Source organism: Oreochromis aureus, linkage group 9, assembly GCF_013358895.1.
Source record: "Oreochromis aureus strain Israel breed Guangdong linkage group 9, ZZ_aureus, whole genome shotgun sequence".
NCBI classification, from domain to species: domain Eukaryota; kingdom Metazoa; phylum Chordata; class Actinopteri; order Cichliformes; family Cichlidae; genus Oreochromis; species Oreochromis aureus.
Window position 1 is genome coordinate 38,089,618 of NC_052950.1, and position 20,211 is coordinate 38,109,828.

Here is a 20,211-nt window from a genome sequence, read left to right on the forward strand (position 1 = left end):
TGGAGGAGCAGCGGCTCTACTCTGAGCCCCTCCCGGATGGCCGAACTTCTCACCCTATCTCTAAGGGAGAGGCCAGCCACCCTTCGGAGGAAGCTCATTTCTGCCGCTTGTATCCGCGATCTCGTTCTTTCGGTCACTACCCACAGCTCGTGGCCATAGGTGAGGGTCGGGACGTAGATCGACCGGTAAATTGAGAGCTTCGCTTTTACACTCAGCTCCCTCTTCACCACAATGGACCGGTGCAGCGTCCGCATCACTGCAGCCGCAGCACCAATCCGTCTGTCGATCTCTGGCTCCCTTCTCCCATCACTCCCGAACAAGACCCCGAGATACTTAAACTCCTCCACTTGGGGCAGGAACTCATCCCCGACCCGGAGTGGGCACTCCACCCTTTTCCGGCTGAGAACCATGGCCTCAGATTTGGAGGTGCTGATCCTCATTCCCGCTGCTTCACACTCGGCTGCGAACCGTTCCAGTGCGAGCTGGAGGCCCCCACCCGATGAAGCCATCAGAACCACATCATCCGCAAAAAGCAGAGATGAGATTCTGAGGCCACCGAAGTGAAAGCCCTCCGCCACTTGGCTGCGCCTAGAAATCCTGTCCATAAAAATTATGAACAGAACAAAGGGCAGCCCTGGCGGAGCCCATCACCCACCGGAAACGAGTCCGACTTATTGCCGGCAATGCGAACCAAACTCTTGCAACGGTTGTATAGGGATCGAATGGCCCGTAGCAATGGGCCAGACACCCCATACTCCCGCAACACCTCCCACAGGACACCCCGAGGGACACGGTCGAATGCCTTCTCCAAGTCCACAAAACACATGTAGACTGGTTGGGCAAACTCCCATGCACCCTCAAGTATCCTCGAGAGGATGAAGAGCTGGTCCAGTGTTCCGAGACCAGGACGAAAACCGCATTGTTCCTCCTGTATCCGAGGTTCGACTAGCGGACGAACTCTCCTTTCCAGCACCCTGGCATAGACTTTCCCAGGGAGGCTGAGGAGTGTGATCCCCCTGTAGTTGGAACACACCCTCCGGTCTCCCTTCTTAAAGATGGGGACCACCACCCCGGTCTGCCAGTCCAGGGGTACTGCCCCTGATCTCCACGCAACATTGTAGAGGCGTGTCAACCAGGACAGCCCTACAACGTCCAGAGCCTTCAGGAACTCGGGGCGGACCTCATCAACACCAGGGGCTCTGCCACTGAGGAGTTGTTTAACTGCCTCAGTGACCTCGACCCCAGAAATTGGCGGGTCATTCCCCTCATCCCCAGACTCTGCTTCCTCCTTGGAAGACGTGTCAGTGGGATGTAATGTGTAATGTTTTTCAGCTAAAAAGAAACATGGTCTGACTCCTACCTAACTATATAAAGAGTAACTGAAGGTTAAATGCAGCTAATATGTCCTGTTTTAAGCCAGGCACTCCACCTCCGCTCCACTGCGTCTCAGAGTAGGGGAGAGGCGAGCTGGAACAAACCATTTTGCGAGGGGGGTTATCTATACTTTTGTTGTTAAAATGTTCTGTCTCAACCAAGTACTGTATGTTTTTTATATTTTTAGCAGTGTGTCACACAGACAGCAAATATTGTCCAAAAAAGTAAGAAATCTTTGGGGGTGCTTTGATTCATTTTGGTGCTGAAGCACCCCCCAAAAATGGGCTAAAATCGCCCCTGCCTGTCACATCACAGCGTTGCAGCGTCCTCATCACTGTGACGCTGCAACAATGCATCCGTCAGTCTCCTGCTTCCTGTCAACAAACCCCGAGACACTAAACACACTTTATTTTTTTATTTTTAGAACGACATCACCCAGAACACCTCCTCTGAAAATGAATAATTATGTCAGACTTAACAAGCAGATGTGAACACACACACACACACACACACACACACACACACACACACACACACACACACACACACACACACACACACACACACAGCTCTGTTGCTCCCTGCAGGTGCTGATGCGAACTGTCACCTGTCATCTGTAAGCCAATCGGCCGCTCGCTGCTTCTCACCACAAACAAACCTTTTAATTTATCGCCTCGTAATTCTGCTGTAATCACTCTGACAGAAAAGCGGTTGTAGCTTCTGCCAGGGAGGTGCGTGCGTTTGATTCCCAAAGCCTCGTTTAGACTCCGTCTCCCTCTCAGTTCTCCAGCTGTGAACATGACACGCTCCCAGCTCGCTCCACATCTGTCAAAGATATAAATATCACGTCTGTGCCCGTCACCTGGAAGTAAGTGCATCCACAGAGGAAGTGATGGGAGCAGACCTCCATCAACAAACCAAGGACAAACAAACGGTGTCATCAGCGAAAAAGCTGAACTTTAGCCAGTGCAAATCCTGTGATGCTGATACTTTTTCCCGCTTATACGAGCAGTTCAGCCAAAGATGAGATGCTCTCTGCCATAACAACCGTCCTGACTGCCTCTGTCACTGGAGCTTCACACTCAGTCCCTGAACTCTGGATCAGATGTTGTGCCTCTCTCTCACTTCTTATGTATTAGTAGAAAATCTATTATTATTTGAATGAATTTACTTAAACCGGACATGCTTGGTTTTACTTTTCTTTTAAAGCCGATGATGAAGCTGTTACAGTTGGACGTTTTTTGTATATTGTTATATTTCTGAGCTCCATCAGACTGGATTTATAGATCAAACGTCACCGTGTGACTGACAGACTCTCAGATTTAATTCAAAATGTTTAACAACAAAATATTTTAACTGTTTACGAATTTCAGTTATACCCAGTCCTCAGATGATCAATAGTAACTGGACAGGTTACTGACAGGTGAGGCCAAACACATACAGAGCTGCTTTTGCTGTCCCTGATCTGCTAATTACTCCTGAAAACTGGGAAAGCTGAAAGATGACAGTTCTGTGCCTATCAACACTTTCACCTCCACTGCTGATGAGGAGTTCATATACGATACATCGTATCACTTATTTTGAGGAGATGAAACACAATCTGTGTTCATCAAACCCTTAAGATTCATTACCTGTGCAGCAGGACGTCCAAGGACACAATGAAACCCTCTGCAGAAGGAATGTAAACAGGAACCCTAAACTCAAACCGAGGCTCAAAGCTCCAAACAGAAATCTCAGCTCTCCATGCAGAAAAAGGAATTTGATGAATGTTGCATCTGCAGCAACGAAGCATCCTGAATGATCTCTGTGCGGCCCCTGTGCATGCTTACTCTGTCAGAGGGAACAAAGCAGTTTCAGTTTGAACCTGACGATGATCCAAAGAATTAGCCACGAAAAGCAGATTTATTCTTGCTAGGACTCATGAAGTTAGTTGGAGGGATATGGTTTGTTTTTCTGCAGGGCGCCTCCATGCATGCGTCTGCAGTTGCTGCAGCCTAGGCTTGGCGCCACATCTGCAGAAATGCAGCTGTTGTTTCAGGCCGCTGTGGGAAGAGAGATCGGAGCTTGAGGTCGAGCTTCCTCCATTTCAGCCTTTACTCAGTTAATGCCACCATTAACAAAACAACCCTTAATGCAACATCATCTGCAGACGACTGTTATCCACAAAGATTATGCATCACACGGCTCAGCTTCCGTTTGGTTTGTAGGTCACACTCTGACCTTTCCTGAAGCGCCACCCTCAGGCCAGGTTTACAGATGTGACCCCAGAATGAAGAACTGGACAGTTCGAATGTTTGCTGTGTTTGACTCAGAGCCCTCACATGTAGAGATGACGATGACATGCAGAGCTTTAAATGCGGCACAGTTTGCAGGACAGTTGGGATTCAGCAGCAGCTTTTGTTATTTGTGTTTGCTCAAAGAAACGTTACGGCGGCAAAAAGACGGAAGAATAAAAATAAACCTCGTCTGTGGACAGAGATGAAGCCAGTCTTAGTGGGATTCTAAATAAAAACACACGTGACACCAAAATAGAAAAAGGAAAATGCGAAGAAAGAGAAACGATCAGATATCACGTTAGTTTCTTCCTTCCTCTCCTCCTCTTTGTCTCATGCTGTTTGAAGTGGAATGAATCGTCCACAGTTTCAGTCACGATGAATATGAAGCGAACCTGATGCCCCAACTGTGTGTGTGTGTGTGTGTGTGTGTGTGTGTGTGTGTGTGTGTGTTATAAGGTTTTGACTTGATCTTTGCAAATCCACCAAATGCATGCATCCACACACCCACTCGCTGTCTCCAGCGTCTGCTTCTGTGTGTGTGTGTGTGGGAGGGTTGGAGGGCCAGTGACTACACCCATCTGTCACAGCCACCACCCTCTCTCCCCCTCGTCGCCTCCATATGAGACAATAAGAACATGAGCTCAAAGTGTCTGGAATGAAAAATAAGAAGCCGCAGAGGCTGAGGTCGACTTAAAAGAACATCATGATGGTTTATGGTGTTTTGAGACTGAAAAACTTCACCAAAGCTAAAAATTCCCTCTACGCCGAGCGCGCACTGAGCTCCAGGATTCAGACGGATGTCTGGATCAGGTTTAATTTGTGGTATTTTCTTCAGAATGTCAAAACATTGTCTCAAGTTTTCTTTTTTCTTCAGTGTGGTGTGAATTTTTACACCAAATGTCTTCACAAGAAAATTCCACAAAAGTCCACGAGTTAATCACTTTTAGTCCAAATCCACCCGTAACATCCTAAATAATCCTTGTAACAACAGCAGTGCTCTCTTCCCTGGAGTGCCAGTTAATGTAGTTTTGTCAAAATCTGTTAATTAATGCTCGAGGTGTCCTGTGGCGTTATGACAAACTCCTCATTTATCAGTGAGCAGGGTGACTGCTGGGACATGCTGCTCCTGGTCCTTAAATTTAACCAAGTCATTGAAGGAAAATGAAATACAGGAACGCTAAAACATCAGGAACTCCAGGCAGGTTTGGAAAAGTGATGAAGAGTATGCAACGCACTTAAAGCCTGGAGAAATGCTGCACTAACCAGCACACCTGGAGGCCAAAGATAAGCATGCACACCTGCGGTCAATGAAGCTGTAACTGTTCTGTTTGGATATTTTCTACCTCTGCATCCTGAAGAAGGCACGAGCTGATATGCACGGGTGTAATTTTATGCCTTTAGCAATCTAAGAAAAAACCCCTTTTATTACTTTTGAAAATGTCGCTCGAGGGCCTGAACTTTTTTTAGTCACGTTTTCTACATTTTTGTTGAACTGAGCAGTTTCCAGTTCCTAAACCTAAAAAACAAAGGAAGGAATAAATGGGAGTGATAAAAACATCCATCCTAGGGATGGGTATCGAAACCCGGTTCTTGTTGAGAACCGGTTCCCACTGTTTCAATTCCTTGGAATTGTTTGCCACTTTTGCAAACGATTCCCTTATCGATTCCAGTCACCCCGAAAGACGTCACCACGTTGCGGAGCGTCATTTACCTGGCAGGGCGCCTAAGCGGCTCAAACGCTCAAAAGTTTGGTTATACTTTACGAGAACGGATGACAACGGGGCAACTTGCAATACTTGCAAAGTAGATATTTCATTTAAAGGAGGAAACACTACGAATATGCAAAAGCATTTGCTCACAAAACACACGATAACCTTAAATGAATGTCGTGTTTTTAATTCCACTCCGGACTCGTGAATCTCAACCCAGCAGCAGCGGTAACGTTTGCACGTCCTCTCCCGTTAATGCGGCAGGTAAATAATCAGCTAACAGTGCATATTATGTTAGCGCGATCTGCCTTATTACAAACCTGCCATTGCTGTGCATTTAGGTGACCATGATGAGACAGACAGAGTCTGGCTGGCAGTTCTCGCTGCAGTCTACCGGTAGCGTCTCCTTTCAGGCCAGGATAGACGAATGTCACCGAGCAGTGACTAAGTTTGTGGTCAAAGGCTTGCACCCATTTGCCACAGCAGATGCCCCCGATTTTCGGTAAGTGAATGTGTTTAATTGTAGGCAGGGACATTACTGGATATTCTTGTGTAATTGCTACAGAATAATTTATGTTATACTTTGTTATTGCTACAGAAGAATATTTATTTTATTGTTTTACATTTACAATTTTTTCCCTGGGGACCCTGTGACACCCCATTGAAGAGCCGTAGGCTGTGGATCTCTTAAGATCTCACTGTTGGGTTTGTAAGGCATTAACATGTTGGTGTACCTCAAGGCTCACCTTTGGGTCCTCTGCTGTTTAGTTTAGTTCAGAAACAGAACACTAGATCGACTAACGTGAAGAGAATGTTTGGTTTTTTAAAGAAAGCATTATTAACTTCAGCGGGTAGCAAACACAACAGGCGTACCTTAAAACAAAACATCATCCACCCAACTTAGACCACAAAAAGGTTACCAACTACACCTCAACTCTCCAGCAAGGAAAAAAGACGACATCATAATAAGGGCAGTGCCGCCCTCCAACCTTTCTCTGGGAGCAAAGAAACACATGAACTGTAACCGGATCATGAAGCAAAGACCAACAGAGAGCTCGCTGAAGGACCTGGAGTGCAGCTTCAGACAGCTTATTTAGGCCCTGGAGGTCGTCCATTGGATAGAAGACTCAGACCTCAGCCAATGACATGAAAGGCAGGAACATAAGAGGGAAGGGCGGAGCCAGGACCTGGACCCTCATGCTAAACATTAACTTAACGCCTCGCTTCTACTTAAGGATAAATGGAAAGGAATGGATGGATGTCTGGATAGATGTAAGGATGGATGAGTGAATGAATGAATGAGTGTAATCATGTACGGATGGATGAAGGTACAGATGGATGGATGGTGTTTGTTTCCTGGTTTTGTGTATCAACACTGGACTTTTGGGGTTTTTTGGTGTCACTTCTGTTTCTCAGAGTCCTGAATACGATTAAATATGACAGAAATCCATATTAAAGAAAACCAAATGTGTTTTCTTTAACTGGGAGAACAGGATCAGGATCAGACATTTAACAACTTCCATAAACATGATGACATCAACATTTTTACAAGAAGAGGTGCTTTATGTCAGTCAGTGTTTTCTTCTTGAGCAGATTAAACCCACAGGGCTGAATCCAACTTTCTGGATCATCAAACACGCTGTCCTATCAGATGTGACGGGTTTGTAAATGTGTCCAGGTGCTTTTTCCTACTGATCTTTGATTTTTTTAATCTTATGCGGTCTCTGTTTCATCGTTTTATATGCTTATTATCTCAGCTAACAAGCTTTGGCTTTCTGTTGCTGTTTATAAATGCCGTCAGCTTGGCAGTGACTGCAGGGGAAAATTAGCCTGTGTGGCTAAATCTTTCACACTTATGTGATGGACCCGCGCGCTCATGTTAATTAATCTGTACTGTCCCTATTTTTAAAAGAAGCAAACATGCAGAGAACCAGACAAACTGAACCAACTACAGAGCCTCCTTGGAAGAGGTTATCGATAGAAACGTCAGATTTAATAATATCTTGCTGGTCGCTTCAGAGTACAGTCAGCACGACTACAGTAAGCTAAAAGAGTTCAAATGAATGTTCTCACTCCTATAAACGGCCTCCATCAGCTATCGTCAAGCAGAGATGTGGCTAGCAGGAGCTCTCCTTCACCTCCTAATTGGCTCAGTGGGCCGTTAGCGCCTCATTAAATATCGCCTGTGGCACGATCACAAATAGAAATGTGACTGAAATAGAGGAAAACTCTGCTGGTGTTTGCTGGACTTTCACACAGAAATCACTTCCTGTGTTTAAATGCCTGCTTGGTAACTGGAGTCCACATTTAAACATCAACGCTATCATTGATTACTGAAGCCAGAAACAAACATATTTGGAGCCAACTCGCTCATCAAGCTGCATCCACAGACGTCTGTTAGTACAATGACCCCACAGCAGCCATATTATCGGTCAGACGTTGTCATCAAAACACTTTAAAACGCTCCATCGAGGTCCAGAATTCAAGTTCAGGGACTCCAGCTAGCTGAGGTGAAGCCTATGTCACCATCTACCTGTTAACAAGGCCACGCCCCTAAATTTAAAAAAAACCCTAAATAGCTAAAAACTGACAGCTGGCAGTTGATATGATGGAGGCTCTAAACATGTTTATTTAGGGGTCTGTGGGGACTGACTGGAGCCTCTGCTGGACATTAGAGGAACTGCAGGCTGGGACCTGCTTTAAGTGAAGAGTTAACTGGAGACTTGTCTTCCTTTTGGAGACATTTTTAGCCTGTAAAGAACCAAATGTCTCCAGTCAGGCCACAGCTGGTCTGATATTAATGTAAAAATATGAAAAGATAAATTGAAACTTGAGGCTGAGTTTCTTTTGTTATTTCAGGATCAGCTGACAGGCTGTGAACTGAAACTGAAAGGTCTCCTTGCTCACATGCAGAGTGTGTGTGTGTGTTTTGCCTTCATTGGGATGGAAATGATGCAGTCAGCCGTTTCTGTAACTAAGAACACTCTGTGACTCGTCCCTGCTGGAGTAATTCATTCACAACACTTTCAGGCGCACAATCAGACTTCTGTTGGTTTATTCAGAGAAGCAGCGGACCAGACGCTCCGCAGAAAGATCCACATGAACCAAAGCAAACAGAACAAATCCCAACATGCACGGGGGAAGTCATCGGGTTAGAAACATGGCAGCGTATTAGAGATTCATTTGCAGTGAGCTCGGTCGAGGCTGGAGTGGATATAACCAACCAAGTGTCCCGTGTTTCCTGCGCGAGCAGCGGGATCATGCGTCGGACCGTTTCACACATGTATTTGTGTGAATCTGGTTTTTATGAGCCAGAACCTCAGCTCAGCTCGTTACCTGCAGCACTCTGCAGCTGTTAAACAACTGCCTCAGATTTATTTACCGACTGCATGCAGCAACCGAGCCTGAGTCGTGTCAAGTATTCTTTTAGCCGCCCACAATTTCCTCAAATGTTTCTGGATGTCCATGAAATGCCCTTAAATCTCTCTGACGTGTCCTCAGATCTCCTCTAAAAATTAAGGCTCTGAAAATGTTTTCAGTGATTTACTGTAAATCCCATTTAAACAGGAACCATTAAATTGTTCCAGTGTTTGGGTCTGGTTAAACTCCACTGAATCATCTGAGACAAAAACATCTTCAAATCTGCCAGAGAGGCTTGTGGTATATGTTAAACTGCCGGATATCCTTAAATCATCCAGAAAGAGTCCCTAAAATCTCCTTGAATCAACTAAAAGAATTTAAATAAAATTCATTTGAGTAGTCTGAAAACTGTTTGAATAGTTTGAAATGTTCCTAAATCTCCTTAGAAGTTCAACATATCATCATCAGACAGAGGTGAGCTTCTGCGACTCGATCACAAACACGTGGACACTGATAAGCAGCAGGTGCACCTCAACTGTGACTTTAAATGAAACATCTTTGAAACCTACAGTTAGTGTTGAATGGCACTAACTAACTGAAATCTCCCAAAAGGTTCAAAACTCTCTAAGGGAGAGGCAGCCACCCTTCAGAGGAAGCCCATTACCATCGCTTGTATCCGCGATCTCGTTCTTTCGGTCACTACCCACAGCTCGTGGCCATAGGTGAGGGTAGGGACGTAGATCGACCGGTAAATTGAGAGCTTTGCTTTTACACTCAGCTCTCTCTTCACCACAAAAGACAGGTGCAGCATCTCCATCACTGCAGCCGCTGCACCGATCCATCTGTCGATCTCCCGCTCCCTTCTCCCATCACTTATGAACAAGACCCCGAGACACTTAAACTCCTCCACTTGGGGCAGGAACTCGTCCCTGACCCAGAGTGGGCACTCCACCCTTTTCTGGCTGAGGACCATGGCTTCAGATTTGGAGGTGCTGATTCTCATTCCCACCGCTTCACACGGCCACAGCCATGAAACGTTCCAGTGCGAGCTGGAGGCCGTCACCCAACGAAGCCAACAGAACCACATCATCTGCTAAAAGCAGACATGAGATCCTGAGATCACCCAGCTGAATTCTCCTGACGTGCTAAAATATTTTCTAAATCACTTGAAATATTCTTTAAACTGCCTCAAATTTCATCTTCAAAGATCCAAATCTGTCTGAATTTCCAGATCAACTGAAACTTACATGAATCACCTAAATGTCCTTTAACCATCGGATCGATTTCCTTTATCTGTTTGAATCTGCTGAAATTCCCATAGTTTTGGATAAATCTTCAAACATAAAAATGATCCTTGAATCAGCTTAAATGAAATCAGGAATGGTCAACTCTCTGGAATCAGCTTCTTCCTGAATCGCCTGAAAAACCTGAAATATCAGAATTTCCCATAAACCTTCTTATGTCCTTAATCTTCAAGCATCTCCCAGAAACAACCTTGAATCTCCCTGAAGTCACTCCGGGGAATCAGAGGAGGCCTCGGACGCATCAGCCTGCAAGCAGAGAATGAATGTGGACACAGAGTCAGTCAGTCTGCAAAGGTCACAGCGCGTCTGTGCGAGATGCAACCCAAGCTCTGAGCAGACACCAGAGGGAGAACCTCGCAGGGCAGAGGACAGGTGTGTGTGTGTGTGTGTGTGTGTGTGTGAGTGTGTGTGTGTGAGATTAAAGCGTGAAGGTGTCTTTAAAGCAATCCGCCCCTCCGCCCTGATGTGAAGGACGCAGGAGTGAGTCAGTGTGCTCCAAATACAAACCTGAAGATCAACGCAGACGCTGAATTCAATCATTAAAGTCTTCTCACTGTAATTACTGCAAATCCCATTTAAGCAGGAGGCTGTAATGGAGGGAGCTTCACACACACACACGCACAGACACACATGCACACATACACACACACACACACAGACACACACACACAGAGGAAACAATGATAGCACACCGGGCGCGACGCCTCCATCACGTAATGAGCTGTTTACTCACTTGATTACCTCTCACTCTCTTGAGCGTGCGCGCACACACACACACACACACACACACACACACACACACACACACACACACACACACACCATCCGTCGCTTGCTCTGGGAGTGGTGGGCGGGTCACTGGCTGACACATCGGTACCGTCCGAGTTTCAGCAGGACTGTGAGACGGCGTCTGAGTTCCTTTGGAGCCCTTTTTCACTCACACAGCCAACATCTGGACAGGAGTGGGCGTGGCCGTGTTGTAACAGCTGTATCTGAGATGGTAACGCATTAAATGTGTTTACACACAAACTCAGGAGCTGCTGTAAGCTGTTTCAGCTCGTTACACCTCCCCTCAGCCGCCTCCTCCTCTCTGAGTCCACTCCTCTGTGTCTTGGTTAGGCTACATGTTAACCATCACTCCTCATAAGCTTCCAGGAATGCAGAAGCAGGCTGGAATCACCATGGAAACCCTGAAAGTTTCCTCACGACACAGTCCTGCATCGACCCTCATTAAATCATCATGACACAACCTAATAAACTGAAGCATGTTTGAAACTTCACATTCACAGCTGTATCACCTCAGACCAGCTGAGAATTCCTTAAATCAGCCCGAGCTGCTGAAACATCCTCCATCCTTGAATCAGGAGAAGGAATACCTGGAAGTCTTTCAATGCAGTGAAACATCCTAACTCTTATAATTACTGTAGAATCATCTGAAACTGTGGGTCTACCATTAAACCTTTCCAAATCATCTAAAATCTTTTGAATCAACGAAGCATCGATGTCGCTCCCACAGTTCCTCTTAAATCTCTTTGAATTATCACCAAATTCCAATAAAGAGTCTTTATTCTCCTTGAATCATCTGAGATCATTTCAAATAATCTTTAATTACATTGAATTGCTCGAGATATATTTAAAACCTCCTGAAATCAGCTTAAATCTCCTTTAAAAATAATCCTTTTAGATATGTGAAACCAGCTTAAACAGTTACTGTTGAATCCTCTTGAATCATCAGGAATAAATGCCTTGAATTGCTTAAAAGTCTTTAAATCCCCTGAAATAGCCTTAAATCTCATTGAATCATCTGAAACCATTCCAGAGATTTATTCTTTCATCCCTAAAACTCACTGAAATGTTCAGTTCCTGAATTCTTTGGGTAACAAACTCAGTGACTCGTCCTTAAATCACTTTAATCACATAAAATTATTCCTAAATTATCCTCGAAGCTTCCAGTTCATCAAAAATCTCTGTGAGCCATCCAGGAATCCTGGATGTATTTAACTGAAGCGACACCTTCCTGCTGAATTTCAATAAACCGTCTGAGGAGAAAAATAATCCAGTCATATATGCTGGAATTAATGGTAGAAATATGAATGCAGGGTGTAACTCGTGCTTTTCCCTCGGTGTCATTGATGCTCTTCCCGAGCTGCTGAAGCAGAGAGCTGGTTAAAAATTCCAGTGTGTGTTTTCCTGTGTCCAAACTGTGAGCCTGGCCTCAAACTGTCAGAGCTCAGCTTTAACTCGACCGGAGTGACGAGCACAGCCATCGAAGGCAGACAGCCTCCGACGGCATGATTGGCAGAGTGGCATTTGCCTCTACACGTGTGTGTGTGTGTGTGTGTGCGAAGTTTCTGTGTGGCAGTGTATGATTGTAGCAGCCTAAGCCAGCGTATCGCCTCAGCACGCTGACAGAGCGCTGTCTGGTTGGGATGCTGTGTGTGAACGAGGGTGTAGGAGTGTGTTTTCTAATGAGCCCATTTAAATGAGTGTGTGTGTGTACTTGTATATCTGTCTTTGTGAGGACCAACGTGAGGTGGTGAGGACAGACCTTCAGAGGACCGTTTAAGGGATCAGAACCAGGTTAAAGTTAGACCAAGCTTAGAAAAACCCAGCTTTACAGCAGGAGACCATCTCAGACTGCTAACCTTGTTTTTTTTCTTTACGGTCTCTGTTTGGTGCAGGGACCAAAAACTAAGACGAAAACATCTGTTAAAAGACAAACTGCTGTCTCACCAGGCTTCTTGGCTACCATAATGAGCTGAAGAGTCTCGTAGAAGGATCGCTGGAGGAGTTCTCGAGCTGCTGTGTGGTGGTAGGAGGCGACCAAGTCAGAAACAGGAGCCTGAGCTCATGGAGTCAGACGCTCCCCTCTGAACTGTGCGCTCTTCAGAAACACTCCCTGAACCGCCAACGGCAGCGATGGAAGAGCCTCTGAGAGTAATGTCACCAGTCAGTGGTAACTTCTACACTGTGTTGTACTGGTTTGTGCATCTGAATGTTCACAGCTTTCATATCAGAAGCAGAGTTTGATTTCAGCTCCTCTCAGAGTTCGTCCGAAGGACCAGTCGCTGTGTAACGCCACGTTTTCAGGCGCCTCCTTCATCGCCACGTCTCTGCAGAACAGATGTCGATCTCAATGGGACTTCAGGTGAAATGAAAGAAGACATTTAAAGATTCTTTAAATATATTTGACTTATGTTATATTTTGCACAGCCTGGCGTTGCTCCACTGTGGGGACCTCCTCCAGCCTTACTTTGCCACCTCAGCATAACAGGGAGACAGGCGTGCAGTGAGGGTCCTCACAAAGACACAAGTATGAGTCTGTGTGTGTGTGTGTGTGCAGCTCCCAGAATTCATTGCATTGCTAAGTAGAGTGACAGGCAAAGCCATTTAATGCCTCGGCGCCGGCACAGAGGAAATGACAGAGTGGCATTTGGACAGCGGCGGGCGTGCATGATGTTTCTGTGTGGGACGTGAGGAGGAAGACCTCCGTCGGGCTGCGCGTGTCCATCGATCAGATTTTAGTGTAAAATTAATGAAACTCTCGAATGTCAGCGACCGGCCGTCCACTCTGACCTCATTAAGCTCCGTCCTGCGAGGCCTGATCGGAAAGGCTCAGAGGAGATGAAGCATCGTGTGAGGCGTCCTCAGCTCGCTGCTCTGATGTGTGTTTGGGTTCATCGCCGCCAGCAGGAGTCCAGCCTGCTCCGTGATTCGGCGTGGGCTCACTGGGATTCATCAGCGAGGAGACGCTTCGTCCTCGTTTCCTCTTCTGTTTAACTGGATTCAACCCATCAAATCTTTATTTTGACCATAAAAACACACGAGCAGGAAGTCAAAGAGAGCCATGAAAATACTGACCATTCTCAGTTTGAATGGAAGTGGGAGGAGCCAAGTGCTCATGACTTCCTGTATTTGGAGATGCTCTTCATCCTCGTCTTTACTTATAGTAAATCAACCAGTTGATTAACAGTTTTTATGTTTAGGAGTTTTTAATGTAAATATAATTATTATTTCTATCTGATCTGTCTGCTGTGAAAGATGCAGATGTGAAATAACAACACTCTCGAACAACAACGTGACCAAAAACTTTTAATGTTTGTATCTAAACTCAGACAGCGGCTCGTTAAAGCTCTCGTACATGAAGGAAAGAAAGACGGAAACTTTGGTTTGTAAATATCAAACTCATCGTTCGCTGAGACGCAGAGAGAGTCCGTCGGACTTTGGAAAGCATCCCGACGTTCCCGGTGGTGATGCTGGATTTCATGTTCTGAAGCTGTGAACGGGATTACACGTGTGACCTGATCCAGTGGGAGGTTTCATATTCTAACTAAACCTGGAGCACGATCAGCGTTTGATGGAAACGTGCTCATTACAGGATCACACTGTAATGTCAGGGAGTTCTGCAGATGCTGAACGCATCAGTGAAATCTGACGTGAGCAGATGAAGCACCATGAAGCTGTTCGAGTCTCCAGGAACGCTCCTCTGAAACGAAGCTCCTGTTACTGAGCTCGCCCATAAACACCGGCTGCACAGCAGGAGCTGAGAACACGTTTATTTTCATTTCACATCAGCTTTCTTCAGTTGAGCAGAAGCAGCAGATACGCAGATGATCTGACCTCCTCACAGTAACACTGATCCTACATGTTGCCTGTGGTTGGAGGGTTAGGGATGCGTCTTATCACATGACCACCTGTGGTTTTGCTCTCGACCTTTTCACCTTCGAACATCCTCAAACATCAGCACAGTGGACTTCAGAGAGTTTCTGGCTGCTCGCCCACAGGTCCAGATGTTGACATCTGTTTATAGAGATTACTGTTTGGACGAGGATGACACGAAGACCTGCCGACGTCCATGTCGCCTCATCTCGAGTTAGATTATGGTTCCTTTTGCTAAACAGGTAAACTCTTCAGAGACTAGAAGATGGAACCTCAGGCACTCATTTTGAAAAGCATCTGTCAAACAGGCGAACGTTACCCCAGCCCAAACCTGAACCCCTGGAAGTGAGGTCTGCGTCAAAGGTCAGTGCGGTCCCTGTTCGGTCCAGCTAACTTAAACCAGAACAGGCCCACCCCCCACGCTGCTGAAGCCTTCCTGAAGTTGCTGAAACTTTTGCAGGTGCAGAGTTTCCCCTGCATCCGTCTGCTGCTGATTTATTTCTGTATCTACACATCATGTTCTTGCAAACTTAAAAATAAGAAGCCAAAAGCTGAATTTGCAGGCTGCATCTCAGAATATCATTGTCACAATAACGATGGAAACACAAATCACTGAAAGTGACTCATTCTCATGTGCTGCAGAGGCCGTCACGTCTCAACGCGGCGAGGTGTTTCTGCGTCCGCCCGGCGAGCACCACCTCGTTATTAACGACGGAACAAACCGGAAAACATCCGAAGGATGTGCAGACGGCGCTCGGCTCAGTCTGATGGATTTATTATCCGAGGCAGGGATGATAAAGATGCTCTGATGTTCTCTGTAGTCCGAGCAGCTGCCGAGGTCCAAACGGCTGACCAGGTTTTTGGGAAATTAAAAGTGACACAAGTGAATGTTTCAGCCTTGGGAGGAGCCGGCAAAGGATGATATGTGTGTGTGTGTGTGTGTGTGTGTGTGTGTGTGTGTGTGTGTGTGTGTGTGTGTGTGTGTGTGTGTGCGCAGCATCAAAGACGGTGACGTCTTTATTGAAATCAACGTGTTTCCCCTCACAGTGAAATCTCACAGCTACGGGGATGTGACGAAGCTGCTTAACAGCTCTGAGGTATATAAATACATTTATGTGTGTGTGTGTGTGTGTGTGTGTGTGCGTGTGTGTGTGCGTGTGTGTGTGCGTGCGTGTGCGTGTGCGTGTGTGTGCGTGTGCGTGTGCGCGTGTGTCAGAATCGGCCCTGCACGCCCAGCTCGCTCTCAGCAGCTTGTTCGATTTGCTGGTGGACGAGTCGGACCTCCTGCTGGGTCAGAGTTCGCTCCATGTGGCGGTAGATGATGCGGTAACACTGACTCCGCCTCCCGGTCCTGAAAGACACACAGACACACACACACACACACACACACACACACACAGAGTGAGGTTTCCGGTAACAGAGTGTATGTGATTATGTTTAAACCGTGCTCGAGAGCGAGTTTCCGACTCTTTCGTCATGTTTCTGTGAGCTGCTGTTCCGGCTCGGCTAAAAGCTGTGAGGTGGATTTCTGGGATGTTTTCCCACCTTTCACACTTTCCTGCTTTAACAGTGGAGATCCGGGTCGCTCCAATCAAACGGATCAATCTCAGGAATCACTGTTATTATTAACTGTGCTGCAGTTATCTGTGCACGAGCGAGCAGACCGACGATGTTTCTGCATCGTTATTCTGCACAGCTAAACACAGACTGTATCCAAAAGATGGAGGCCGTCAATCTGAAGCCTCTAACTGAGCTTCATGGCAGACGGCGGCAGCTCGTTAGTCACCCCCAAGTCACCCGTTTTATTGTTTGACTGTAATGAAGCCATAAAACTGAGCATCATGTTTTATTCAGACCTGACAGTAAAACCGACACCATGAAACCATCAGTCCAAACTTGTTGGATCTTATTGGATGTCAATCGATGCCGAGGAGCAACAGACTGTGTTTGTAGTGAGAATTTGATTGGTTAAGAAAACAGGAAGGAAAAACATGCAGGAGAGTTCTCCAGAAACAGGAAGTTACATCAGAAGACAAACCAGCAGTGCTGTGTTCTCACGTCAGCTTCATCCATCTTTACAATCACTTCCTCCTCTGCTGCTCCGCCTCCCACTACTCTGATTACAGTTAAACGTTGGTCATATTTATGACATCATCGTTTTATCGTCCAAAGCAAACAGAGAGAAACGAGGCTCAGCGCTGCGATTCACCGTGAACCCCCCGAGACCCACGCCAGGTGTGAACAAGGCCACAGACACCTGTGAGTCACATGACATTAAATCACAGTCAAAGGGACTAAACCCAACACTCTCTCTCTCCATTCATTCTCTGTATCGCTCGCCCGCTCTCGCTCTGTGGCTCGTGAATAATTGATCATCGATACGTTTGGAGGAAATGTCACAGAGAAGAGACACAAACACAATTACACATTATATTTGTGTACACACACACACACACACACACACACACACACACACACACACACACACACACACACACACACACACAGAGTGAATGGTATTTCATGTGATAGACTGTGTCGCTGCTGAATAATTGATGTCTCCATTATCCAGTCACAGAGTGGGAGAGAGAGGGAGGGCGATCGATACAGTGACACCTGGACACACACACACACACACACACACACACACACACAGCAAAGTAAACAGGAGCAGTGTGATAAATATGCATGTTACATTAAAGATGAAAAACAAGCGTGTAGTTTGCTGCCACACGTGTGGAAACAGACACACAAAGATTTATGACAGAATATAGAAAACACGAGTCCAGCAGAGACGGAGCATGTTTACAGTCTGCATCAGGTCTGAAGGATCAGGTTCAAAGAGACTCGTGAGGCTCAGGCGCTGCTGTCTTTAAAACAAACACCAGTGTGAGCAGCAATGCAGACTTCACAAAAATGAACACTGTTTGGGACTAAACGTGTCTGAGTCAGCATCAGGATTTCATGTGTTGCAAATGTGAGGCTCATGTTGTAAATCAGCACCAAATAAAATGTTTCATGGAGACACGAGAAGAGACAGCAGCAGCTCCGTGGAGAGCAGAGTTTAGATATCTGTGAGAAACACCGGCTCAGTGTCCTTATTATTCAGCCCCACACAGGAACTCCTGCTACGCTAGGCCCACCCAGCACCCCCCATCACAGAGCAGGGAAACACCTCAGAGGCAAAACACTGACGTGCAGCTTTTTGCAGATGAGCTTTTTCCACAGCATGTCTTTATCCTGTCTTCCTTCTCTCACCCCAACTAGTCGCAGCAGATGGCCCCGCCCCTCCCTGAGCCTGGTTCTGCCGGAGGTTTCTTCCTGTTAAAAGGGAGTTTTTCCTTCCCACTGTCGCCAAAGTGCTTGCTCATAGGGGGTCATATGATTGTTGGGTTTTTCTCTGTATGTATTATTGTGCGATCTACTGTACAATATAAAGCGCCTTGAGGCGACTTTTGTTGTGATTTGGCGCTATATAAATAAAATTGAATTGAAATTGAATTGAATGATATAGTTCTGTTCATTTAGTCAGACACGGGGACGCCATTTTCAGCACCATGGACCTTACCGTAGCTTTGCATGACTCACAGCTCAAAATAATCCTTCTTTACTTTCTACTGGGCCTTTGTTCAGTCACTTAGCTCATCCTCCTTCTGAACATTTAAACCCCCTTTCCACCAACTGCATGCCATAAACTGAACGTTTGAACCCAGTGGGTGGGGCTTGTGCATTTGATATTGCCATTTAAGGGTCTCTGCTCTCTATGACATCATACAGATCTAAGAGTAGAGAAAACTGCATGAAACAGAGAGTTTATCAGATCAGTCTGCAGCCACGTGGCTCACTTGACCTCATAATTTTAAACTTTGGTCATGTTTGACGTGAGCACCTATAGATCCAGTTTGAAGGAACAAACTGCAACTCTTCCAAAAGTACTTCACTGGGAGCAGCTGTCAGTCACAGCTATGAATTATAATCACATAGAGCTGCCCACAAAGTACTTCAGCCAGTGAAAATCTGAATCCTGCCCGAAAAACAAGCCTTTAAAATCACAGCCCCAAAACATAAACATGGTGTGAAGACGTAGAGTTATCTGTTGGACTCAGACAGGACTGTGGCTGAACCAATCAGTGTGAGTGAGAAGAAAAAGAGAAGATCAGCTTTCCTGGAACCCACAGGACCCCTGTGTGAAGTCCTCCTCCGTCATATTTATAGGCACACACACACACACACACACACACACACACACACACACACACACACACACACACACACACACACACACACACACAGATGTGTGATGTGGGGGATGGAAAAAGAAAAGTTGAGCTGTTCTGTTTCAGTTGTGTTTTAATTGCAGCATCGAGTTATTCATAGGATTTTAATTGCTGGAGGTGAAGATCCCCCCACTCTGTGTTTGCCTTTCTTTCACATGGACACACTCATTCACACCACCACGCTTTCATCCCGTTACCTTTTGAAACGCTCCTCCTCTCTCCATGCTACTGAGTTTTGTTAGTGACAGATTTAATCATGTAAGCGTGTTCACGAACACACGGTACGCAGCTACACGCCTCACACGGCTGGATGTGCTCTTTGTAAACGTGTCCTCTGTAACTTTAAACAAACCGACTCTGGTTTGTGTCGATAGACTAAAAACCTCCTCGTGTTTGGAGAAGTACGCACTAAATAAATAAGGTCAGAGAAATCTAAGCGATAACAAGGAGTGGAGATGGCGAGGGAGGCTCGTTAAAGGGGACCTACCATATTTCTGTCACACGCACATACAGTTACAATGCTGGATGCACACATTACACAAATAATGAGGTCAGTTTATGTGAAAGCAATCGCACTGAGCCAAAAGCTCTACACTCGCTCTACTCACAGAGAGGGGACATCCCTGCTGTCTGAAGCTATCACAGCGGCCCCGCCCACCTGCTGTGCAAACCTTTCATTTATGAGGGGCAGCCAATCAGAAAACAAGCTCTATTAAGGGGACTGTGGCTTTAAAGGAGGAAGGGAGCTTCAGATCCACAGGGAGAAATACTGATCATGTTATCACTGAGTGTGGGAACAGAGAGGCAAGCGAGGAAAGTGAAGGGTCGCTGATTCAGTGAAATCAGGGCGGGGCAAACGGTCACAGAAGAGGAAGCAAAACACGGACTTTCAAATTAAAACAGGAAACAAACAAAACACCAGAGGCAGGAAATCAGACAGACGCTAGCAGCTACAGTCACCTGTGTCAGGTTAGTGGCCACGCCCCCTAAACTCCAAGGCTTGGTAAACTTTAAATTAATGAGTTACTAAATACTTTACGACTGTACAGATGTTATGATGGGGAGAAATAATCCACAGAGACCAAAACAGTTTTTGTATCAGGCTGTAAACATGTTTATTTCTACTGTAAAGTTTTAACACAGCGGTCTGTGGACTCACTGCTGGAGCCTCTACTGGACATTAGAGGAACTGCAGCTTCTGTTCTATCCTGGCTTTGAGGAGTCATTTTCAAACTTGGAGGTTTTTGGTTTC

General features: G+C 46.0%; 1 protein-coding gene across 6 annotated transcripts in view; it reads right to left on the reverse strand.

Moving 5' to 3' along the window:
- Window positions 1-14,098: 14,098 nt before the first annotated feature.
- Window positions 14,099-20,211, reverse strand: part of fars2 (phenylalanyl-tRNA synthetase 2, mitochondrial) — a 127,212-nt gene continuing 121,099 nt past the window's right edge. For all 6 annotated transcript variants that reach the window (XM_039617460.1, XM_031759481.2, XM_039617459.1 and 3 more), the window contains exon 10: window positions 14,099-16,033. In XM_039617460.1, coding sequence (XP_039473394.1) covers window positions 15,895-16,033 — 139 coding nt within the window. In that variant the 3' untranslated portion in view covers window positions 14,099-15,894. The remainder of the gene's footprint in view (window positions 16,034-20,211) is intronic.